The sequence below is a fragment of the Rhamphochromis longiceps genome, linkage group LG7 (genome assembly GCF_057381845.1).
Source record: "Rhamphochromis longiceps isolate RC_006_pf linkage group LG7, R_longiceps_female_GT1.1, whole genome shotgun sequence".
In the NCBI taxonomy this organism is placed as follows: Eukaryota; Metazoa; Chordata; class Actinopteri; order Cichliformes; family Cichlidae; genus Rhamphochromis; species Rhamphochromis longiceps.
Genome location: NC_140563.1, coordinates 14909891 through 14920160, shown reverse-complemented (window position 1 = coordinate 14920160; position 10270 = coordinate 14909891). Strand labels below are relative to the sequence as shown.

At 37.3% G+C, this 10270-nt stretch overlaps 1 protein-coding gene across 1 annotated transcript in view; it reads left to right on the top strand.

Moving 5' to 3' along the window:
• LOC146665005 (anoctamin-9) overlaps positions 1-8153 on the top strand; it is a 17203-nt gene extending 9050 nt beyond the window's left edge. The window contains exons 12-25 of the mRNA XM_085412391.1: positions 1294-1376; positions 1472-1576; positions 1750-1914; positions 1996-2032; positions 3871-3982; positions 4493-4550; positions 4651-4748; positions 4841-5037; positions 5130-5282; positions 5364-5514; positions 5620-5733; positions 5836-5929; positions 6743-6855; positions 7632-8153. Coding sequence (XP_085268517.1) covers positions 1294-1376; positions 1472-1576; positions 1750-1914; positions 1996-2032; positions 3871-3982; positions 4493-4550; positions 4651-4748; positions 4841-5037; positions 5130-5282; positions 5364-5514; positions 5620-5733; positions 5836-5929; positions 6743-6855; positions 7632-7647 — 1496 coding nt within the window. The 3' untranslated portion in view covers positions 7648-8153. The remainder of the gene's footprint in view (positions 1-1293; positions 1377-1471; positions 1577-1749; positions 1915-1995; positions 2033-3870; positions 3983-4492; positions 4551-4650; positions 4749-4840; positions 5038-5129; positions 5283-5363; positions 5515-5619; positions 5734-5835; positions 5930-6742; positions 6856-7631) is intronic.
• The last annotated feature ends 2117 nt before the right edge of the window (positions 8154-10270 follow it).

The window sequence follows — 10270 nt, the reverse complement described above, 5'->3', positions numbered from 1 at the left end:
GGTAATTAGCAACTTGATAGCTTATCACTGAATTAATTGCTGGTGTTGGTAGTATCTGGCCAATCACAAACATGGAGAACTCTGTTATGAGTTTAAAGGGAAAATAAAAGTGAATGTGTGTGCACTTTAAGTGTGGCCAGGAAAACTGGAAAAGACCTAGTATATTATAATGTTTAGCTTATTTGAAGCTTGGAAGGAAAGTTGGCAAAAATGCATACTGAGTAACTTAACAGAGATAGAAAAATCTGATGGATTAGAGTTGTTCTTCCCTCCAGTTAATGTTTAAATGTCTTTAAGGTAGTTTTATTGTCGGAGAGTAAAGATTGAATATAAAAACAGAATTCAAAGTAGGTTAAATCTATGTGAATATTTGATCAAAGGTTCACAAGTATAAATTGTTTTAGTACCCTCTTTATAGACCCTCTGTATAGACCACTGAAAGTGTCAATGACTTTGCAGTCACTGGGAAAAGGAAATTGAAGTAATTACTTCTTAGATTTTATCGTTCTTACTGATGCTTTTTATTGACAGATGCAATTTATAAAAAGTTTTGACCATCTTACTCACAGAGGGAGCCACAGATCTCACATGAATGCTAAGATCTGTTGATATTTTGCAGAGAGCTGACTGGTCACTGTGCTTTGTTCAAACCTGTTGATCTCGAATCTCAAACATAACCTGCTCTCTACCACGTGAACCGTCTTTGTAATACTGACACCTTTATTAGGCTTGGCTGGATAAGTAAGAATCATGCTTAATAGAGCCGACACACATAAACAGACACACACACACACTGGGTGAGGGATAATGTGGCATGGGGCAGCTCAATCAGGAAAAGAATAAAGAGAGTGAGAAAAGGAACAAAGCGGGCCAGTAAATACACCGAAACTACTTGAACAGCCTTCAAAAAGTAGAAAGAATTGAAAGTAAAACTCAAACAGACAAACAAAAACACAGACAGGGGAAACCCAGGAGGGACATGGAAACGAAAAACAACAACAGCAAAAACTAAGGATTACTACAGAAACCATTTCACAAATACTATGTCACAGACAGCTGGCAGAGGTCAAATAAGAAATAATAATACGCTTTTCAACCTCAAATTAAAAGCAGGCCAACACTGACATATTTTCCACTCAAAGTTATATTTAAAACAGACAAACACCTAAAATATTCCCAACGTTGGCAGAGGTTATTAACATGTGGTGATCAAGAACAGTCACTGTTAATTGGTGCAACTATTTGGTGCATAAAATGCTCTATAAATCTCACAGAAACTCCTGTTTTTCACAGCAACACTGTTTTTGGAGTTCTGGAAGAGACATCGTGCTACCTATGTGTGTGAATGGAAAGTGTCTGATTGGAGTGAGGAAGAGGTATTTGACAGTATTATCCACCAATACAGTGTTTATTACTTTTCATGGATGTATGTGTAAGGATGTGTTTTTTTGCTTTTCAAATCAAACTACAGGAGGAACTGATCCTGGAACTTGTGAATGATGTCAACTGTGAACCAAAAAAATTTAAGCACTCCTATTGGACCAGCAGTCTGATTTTTATCTGTGTAACAATTATGGTAGGATATCTTTTCTTCTCTTTGTCTAAATGCATTTAATAAGGATTAATAATGATTTAATAATGTACTGCTTAACATAAGAGTCAGGCTGGTTTGAACGTTTTGGAAAGAAAAATGATGTTGTTAATCGGAAAAGTATGGTGACCCAACTTAGTGTCTTTGTGTTTCTACAGATATTAGTGATCATCAGCCTAACGAGTGCTGTGGTGGTGTTCAGGGTGATTGCAGCAGATTTTTTGGCAAAGTACAAATTGAAATCTTTAGGCAACCACTCCAACATATCTGTGATGGTGCTTGGGGGTTTCCTCCATTACTTCATCATCACTATCATGACACGGGTACACAGATGTCTTAAAGTACATCTCTTTATGTGTTTAATAATGCTATCTGTGACCATTATCATACTTTTGCCTTTGCAGGTAAATTGGATTGTGGCCAGGAAGCTCTGTGACATGGGTATGTTTAATGCACCTAATTTTCTCCCCCCCCCAAACTTTAAAGAGTTTCTGTCAGGTAACAGCTTCAGGAGGAGGCAGGAAGGAAAGTAGTCAGATAGGAAGCAGATAACACAGGTAATAGACAGATAACTTTCAGACAGAGCTTTCATCAATAAATTTTCCTAAAACTGATTTTTACACAACTTATACACATATTTATAATATTTATAAAATATTTATGATGCATTGATCTCTTTGAAATGGTCAAAAATTGTCAAAAATTAGGACACCCAAGACACTAAAATAAGATCTACAAAAGTAGATACACATTGCAAAAATGCTAGACCTAACAAATATGGGCAGGGATAGCTCAGTAGGTAGAGTGGTGGCCCCATGATCGGAAGGTCGGGGGTTCGACTCCACTGAACGGCTACCCTGAGGTACCCCTGAGCAAGGTACTGTCCCTACACACTGCTCCCCGGGCGCTGCACTGGTGGCTGCCCACTGCTTCACTGGGTGAATGGGTTAAATGCAGAGGAACTATTTCCCTATGGGGACTAACATGCACCCTTTACATATAATACAAGGATGCTCTCTGGAATGGTTGTCGTTTTTTTGTGTCCTTGGGAAATAACTTGTGCATCCATCTAGGTGTGTGTGTGTGTGTGTGTGTGTGTGTGTGTGTGTGTGTGAGAGAGAGAGAGAGCATTAAAATGTGTCTGGAGATGGAGCTTGCAGCATAAGAAGGGCTTTCAGTAATATCTGAGTGCAAAAAAGCACTGTATAAATTGCTGTTTATTTGCCATGGGCTGAATTTGGAGCGAGCAGAACACAAAAAACTCTGGCTAACCTTAGAAATATTTTAGCTTTACAGTGCTGTTAATTTAGTTACATGAGTTAGGCAATATAACAAACAGCTTGGCAGCAGAATGATGCATTGGTTGCCTTGCAGCAAGAAGGCTTGAGTTTGAATTGTCTGCTGGTGTGATGGTGAATGGTTATGTGTCTCTGTGTGATGGCCTGTTAAATACTACTACTACTAATAATAATGATCATGATCATTATCATTATCATCATCATCATCGCCGTAATAAACTGATGACAGGGTGTGGGCATAGAAAAGCTGAGCCAAGGGTAGTGGAGTCTTTATGCAGTGAATACATGAATTTCACTGACTTGCACAGGAATAAATTGACAGTAGATGAATGTTAACTGTATGAACCTAGTTATATGTGTCACAGTATCTAAAAGGTAATGTGTCTTTGCAGTATTCTTGTTTTACTTGAATCAATTAAGCTCTTTTATGTACTTGTGCTTCTTTACAAAAGCACATACATTAAAAGTAAATCTCTGACAGTTAACCAATGGTTGAAATTCTGCAGTAAAACAACAGTTTTCTAACATGGAAATGAAGGTCCTATCGGAAAATTTTGAAATTCAAGCGGCTAATGGGATTTTTTTTAAATGAATAACTCCAGAAGCATATAATTCTTTCCCATTCTTGTTTCCATTTTTGAAGGAAAGATTGTTTCAGCTATCTGATGCACTACCTGGTGATGTTGATAAAATCTGCGCACCAAGAGAAGCCACATTCCAAGAAATCAAAACACTTTTGCGATAGTGTTTCTGCAGCTGCCCTTGTTTTGGTGTGATGAGGCTCACAAATGCACACATGTGTGCATGTACACACAGGCATGCAGGGATCAAACATTACCAGTCACGCTTTTGCAGCAAGTAGATACAATCAGAGAAAATTGATGTGGCTCTTTTGTAGGATGTGCGATTGTGCCATCTATTGGCCAAACAGTGAGATGCATGCATGCTGACGTACACTAACACGACTTCTGTCTTCACCAGAGGAGATAAGGTCGTTTGCTTCCACTGAAAAGAGCTTCACAGTCAAAATGTTCACCTTCCAGTTCTTCACCTATTTCACCTCACTGTTTTATGCGGCCTTCATCCTTGGCAGGTAAGAACTGCTGTCTGAATGCCTTTCAAAATTTATGGTTGTACTGATTTGCAGCATCTTCATTTTTCAGTCCTCCTCAGAGCCTGGACCTCAACATTATTGAAGCAGTGTGGGATCAGCTTGACAGAGAATGAAACAAAAGGCAGCCAAGAAGCCTGGAGAACTATTCCTGAAAGCTATTTAAAGAAATAACAAGAATAAAAGTAAAGAATAAAGAATGAGAATAAAACAAAGAATAAAAGTAAAGAATAAATAAAGAATAAAAGTGGTCATACCAGACATTGACTTTACAGCTTGTTAGAGTGGTACAAACCCTATGCGTTTCCAGATGTTTCATTAAATCCCCCTTTTTCTATCAAATTCTTCAAAGAATTGAAGGATGGCTCAAGATTTTTGCTCAGTTCTCTATAAATCTCATTGTTCTACCTTTTCAAACATGCTGTATGTCTTTGATCATTTGGACTTATCTGACTAATAATTCACATTTTAATGATACATATATATTTACAGGATAAATGGCCGTCCTGGGAATTATGTAAAAATTGCAGGCCGTTGGAGACTTGAGGAAGTGAGTATGGCTCGGTCCACACTTAGAAACACAAATGTATTATTATTTTTGTGATGTTTTACATAAACTTTCTGACTTTATTTTAAACTTTTTCGTGCAGTGTCACCCTACTGGTTGTCTGACCGACCTGTTTATCCAAATGACCATTATCATGGTACTAAAGCAAACCATCAGCAATGTCTTTGAGTTCACTGGACCGTAAGTATAAAAGAGCTTTGTAATCTCATACAAACTTGTACATATGCCTCAACCTTGTATCTGTGCTGACATAAGCGGTTTGTTTGAATTAGCTGGTTATGCCGGTTGTGGAAAGGAAAAAGAACCCAGAAACTACAGAGGAAATGTGCTCACTGCTATCTGAAAGATGACTCAGACACTAAAGATGGGGATGAACTTTGTGAAAACTGCAAGCTCCGAGACTGGCTAAGCAACTACCGCCTAAATGATGTCGACTCATTTAGCCTGTTCAGAGAGTTTTTGGAAATGGGTATGTGCTCAGTGTCATGCTTCAACAGCAACAGTAAAGGATAAACTAATATTGGGAAAAAAATAAAATTGATCTTTACTTTCTGTTCTCAGTGATCCAGTTCAGCTTTACCACCCTGTTTGTGGCAGCCTTTCCTCTCGCTCCTCTGTTGGCCTTCATCAATAATGTCATAGAGATACGTCTGGATGCCATTAAGATGGTCACTCTCGAGCGGAGGATGGTTCCCAAGAAAACCAACAATATTGGTGAGAACTGTTGTGAAAAGGCAGGACACTGTGGGTCTTGTTAGCATGTTGAGCATTAGTAACACTGCTGCTTCTCCTTAGGTGTGTGGCTAGATATACTAGAGGCTATTGGTGTCTTAGCAGTCATTGTCAATGGGCTGGTCATTGGTGTATCCTCGGACTTCATCCCCCGACTTGTGTACCGTTATCACTACGGCCCGTGTGCCCTAGGCACAGCTGCACCAGATACTGAGTGAGAAGTGCATTCCTCTCGAAATTCTATACATTTTGCAATTGGCTGTATGGCTTATATGGTTATATGGCTTTCTTTTACGTTTTTCTTTTTCTCATGTTCAAGTTGTATGGTGGGTTACATCAACAACACTCTCTCCATTGCCCCATTTCTTCGTGTGAATGGTTCATATAAATACAGCGAGAACATCCCTCCTGGTGAAGAGCCTTTCTTGTGCAGGTTTGTTTTCCTTTAGTTTTCTCTTACAGATTAAGTTTTTGAGTTAAAAATAAATAAATAAATAAAACATCTGATCAAAATCTAGTATGTTCCTTTTGACAGATATAAGGACTACAGGAGCAAAGATGACTACACTCATACCCATCAGTTCTGGATCATTTTAGCTGCGCGCTTTGCGTTCGTCATCTTGTTTGAGGTAAGACCTTTGGACTTTTACAAAGCACGGCACTACATTCACACATTCACCTCTTTCCTGAGCAGTTTTTTAGCATTCTGTTACAATCTCTGGGTTTTGGGTCCAGGATTTGGTACTTGTAACTATTAATTATTAAGGTTTTTGGGTTTTGTCATCCTTTAAGTTTGGGAGAATTTTATACTTTTGTTGGCCTCTCTTTGTATATTTATTTGACTGATAAATATCTTTTGCATTTTCTGTTACATTCTGATTTTTATTCTTGGTTTTATAATTCTTACTTACTATCTTTCTTCATCCCTTTGTTCCCCCAGTTAGTCACCCATATTTGTGATCTCTGTGTTTGTTACAATGTGTTTCTGCTGCCCCTCTATCAAGTCTGTATGTCATAGTGTTGACAACATTTCCTGTTTTATTGTGATAGTCTGTTACCCAGTGTGTTGTACTTTGGTTTTCTATCTATGATTTGCTTCAGCTGTGCTCCCTGTGTAAGTTCCCATCTTCTATGGATTATTATACACCTTAAATTAAAGGTTGTTGCAAGTTTCAAGTCTGTCTTTGAGTTTGCATTGGGATGCTACTTCTTCCTAACTACAATGTATTCAACACAATGATTTTCTAACTTTGACAGCTTTGAAAAAGTTTTCAGAGCTTAGACTCGGGCTGTAACAAAACCAAGGTGTATGAAATAACCCATAACCTCCTTTTTTAATTAAATAATAAATTACGTTTTTTTTTTAGTTAGTTTGTTTGTTTGTTTGTTTGTTTGTTTATAAAATGAGATCCACTTCCTAACCATGTACCCTCTGCTTGCAGCATGTTGTTGTCATATGCAAGTTCATTGCAGCCTGGTTTATACCGAGTGCTCCCATGGAAGTGAAGAACTGTAGGCTCTCAGATAAACTCAAGAGGCTAAAAGAGGAACTCCAGTGAGTCTTTGATAATACATGCTTACGTGTGACTGCTTAATGCAAGAAACCCCCCCAAAACTGTTGTGCAATAGTGTGACATGTCATGTATCTTCTGAAATGTACCTGTAAGTAATGCTTGTGTCCCCAAAGGTTTCAGAATGTGTCTGAATCACTATTAGCTCTATTAAGTCATGACATGAGACACTAAATATGTCAGTGTTATCAAAATGCTTTGTTACTACACGTTACTTTCTTTCAATTACAGTAATATCATGAGCTGATATGAGCAGTGAAAAGGTGGCTCATTTATTGCCCCAAAGTTAAACTGTACACTTTCCCTAAGTCTCTGATTTTCAGCTGAAACTATCAAGTTTAACCATCCTGGCCCGTTTACACAGATTCGGACAAGTAGGACAAAGGGCTTCTTTGTCAAGTATTTGGTCAATAAGCATAATTGAGTTGCTTTAACACAGTTTTGTTGTTTAAGATCTATTTAAAAGCTAAACCTTTATTCTGCTTGCAGAACTAATAATATTGATAGTAGTGCTACTAAAAAACTAACGAAGATTTATTTAAACATGCCTATATTAAAAAGGGTGTATTTAAATTTGGTTTTTCTCAACATTTTTCATGTAGACAGCCTGACTTCCTTAGCGATTGCCACGTGATATCTGTTTAAAATAGTTTTCACACACAAAAAAACCACAAATTCAACAGTACTCTAATTTGAAATGTTTAACAGTATTGTTGATACATGATGACTTATAAAATGTGTTTGTTTTTATTTCTTGCAGATCATTTGAAGCATGACGGTGTAAACGGGATACATGTTACCCGAACAACACAAACCCAGTGTTGACTTGTGCATTAAAGTCTCCAGACTACTGCAGTGTTGCGTCAACTTCAAGGTTCTTAATCATCTCTCTGAGGAGCTCAGATGGAGGCCTGTGGCTGGATTGTCATCCATTAAAAGGACTGTAAAGGCAATTTGTCTTGAAGAAAACCAGTGTACAGCAGCTGATGTTACTGACCGCAACTTTCACGAGATTATTCTTATTCTGCATTGAGAATCCACCACTTGCTTGCTGTAGAAACTCCATATATACGAGCCTGTGTTTTGTATTGAAAGACTAAAGATAATTTATACTGATACTGTAAACGGGGTGTTGACTGTGTTATGCCTTAATGTATACTGTTTTACACAAAAAGCGCTGTGATGATTGTTGCTTTACTACAGGCAGAATCCAATTGTGTATTTTGTAACTCAGATGCAAAAATGTTTTGCTTTATAACATTTTATATCATTAAATACAAAAGAGAAAACATCTGTCATTGTGATTGTCTATTAATTTAACATGTGAGCATTTTTGAATTTGCAAAGCCATGGATAGGAGTAGAAGCAATCTCGATTCAGTGGCAAAAAAGCCACACGTCTTTTGTCTTCAAGTTTGATTTTCAAGAAAAATACATTTTAAAACAAAAGGTTTTAAAGCAGTAGCTTAATCACAAAGATATTGTAAATATTACACATTTGCAGTTTACATTTTGTGTGCATAAAACAAAATAGGATTTGTACTACCAATATAAGAAGAGCTGTTGATTTAAAACATTCCTTAATGAATTCCTCTGTGTCATGGCATGAATTGGAGATGGTTATTAATACCTTTATTTCATCACGCCTGGATTACTGTAATTCATTGTTTTCTTCCCTTAACAAAACTTCTTTGACAGAGCTGCAGGTTGTTCAGGACACTTCCACGAGGTTTCAGACTAATTCTTCACATGTCACACAGTTGCTGACTCAGTTGCACTGGCTCCCCATTAACTTATAAGTCCACTTTCAGATTCTGATTTCTACTTTTAGAGGTCTGCATGAAGCAGCAACATCATACATCAGTGAACTTTTACATCCCCAGCATGCCCCTGAAGTCATGTGATAAGGGGCAGCTGCAATAAGGTAACCTTGTGTTTCTAGCATTTTGTTGCAAAACATGTTTTTAAAAAACAAAACAAAAAAAAAACATGTAAGTTGTAAAATGTATGTATATATTCATTTAATAAAATTGTGTATTGTAGAATGTTGGTGGACAGTTAGATTTAGAAAAACCTCAACCTCAATTTTACCTGACAGTAAAAAAATGGTTTAGAACTTAAGAGCTGCGAATATTTAAGGCTGCCAGTTGTCATCAGATGAGTGTGATTGTTCGTGCTGTGAGAAGGCTTGACATGTGAGTAACTGTCATAGCCAGAGCTAAATGGGCAAATAAATGCCTCTTGCTTCCAACATACCTTGTCTTGGTCTTCCTCGCTGTAAATTCAGCCGCAAAAGGTTGCAGTGCTATAAAAATAACATTTTACTTAGTTACTAATGACTTTATTTATGACATTTAGACTTATGGTAAGGTCACAAAAGAATGCAAACGCAATCAAAAGAACTGCAGGCCTCATTTGGCTCAGTTAATATCAAAGTTCTTGATCCAACAATAAGAAAGAGACTGGGCAAAAATAGCATCCAGGGGAGTTCAAGGAGAAAACTACTGCTAACCAAAAACAACACAAAGGCCTCCCTCACATTTCCCAAAAAACATCTTGATGAACCCCAAGACTTTTGGGAAATATTCTACAGTGATGAGAAAAAAGTTTAACTTTTTGGAGGCTTTTTGTCCCGTTATATTTGTCATAAAACTAACACAACATTTCACAAAAAGAACATCATTCCAACAGCAAATGTGGTGGTGGTAAAGTGATGGTCCGAGGCTGCTTTGCTGCTTCAGGAAGACTTGCTGAAATTAAACCATGAATTCTGCTCTCTGCCAGAAAATCCTGAAGAAAAACATCCAGCCATCAGTTCATGTCATGAAGCTCAAGTACACCTGGAGTGGATGAGTAGCTGTCCAAAGTTAAATTCGATTGAGATGCTTTGGCATGACCTTAATCAGACTATCCATACTTGAAAACCATCCTGTGTGGCTGAATTAAAACAAATTCACAAAGAGGAGTGGGCCAAAATGCCTTCACAGCGCTATGACAAAGTAAACACCAGTTATTACAAATACTTGCTTGTATTGTCTTTGTCTTTGTCTGAATCAATGACTGTTTTTCTACAGTCATTGGTCTGAATAATAGAAGTCTGAAAAATATGCACAAAAAAAAAGAAAAAGAAAAAGGAAACTGTGAAGGGGTCAAATACTGTAAATTTTATTTGTAATAAAAAGTTATTTTAAAGCTTTAGGTAATACATTTACCGGTACTAGGTTGTGACAAAGTAATTCAACGCACCTTTTACAAACCCTTTGTTAATAAACAACTAATATTATGTAGGTGTTTATTCATTTCTATTTTACCAGGCATTCAAAATCTAGAGATTCATAATCTCTATTGCCAGAGCTTCTCGGGCCCAGATGGCGCCTGTATATTAGGTGTCATACATCTA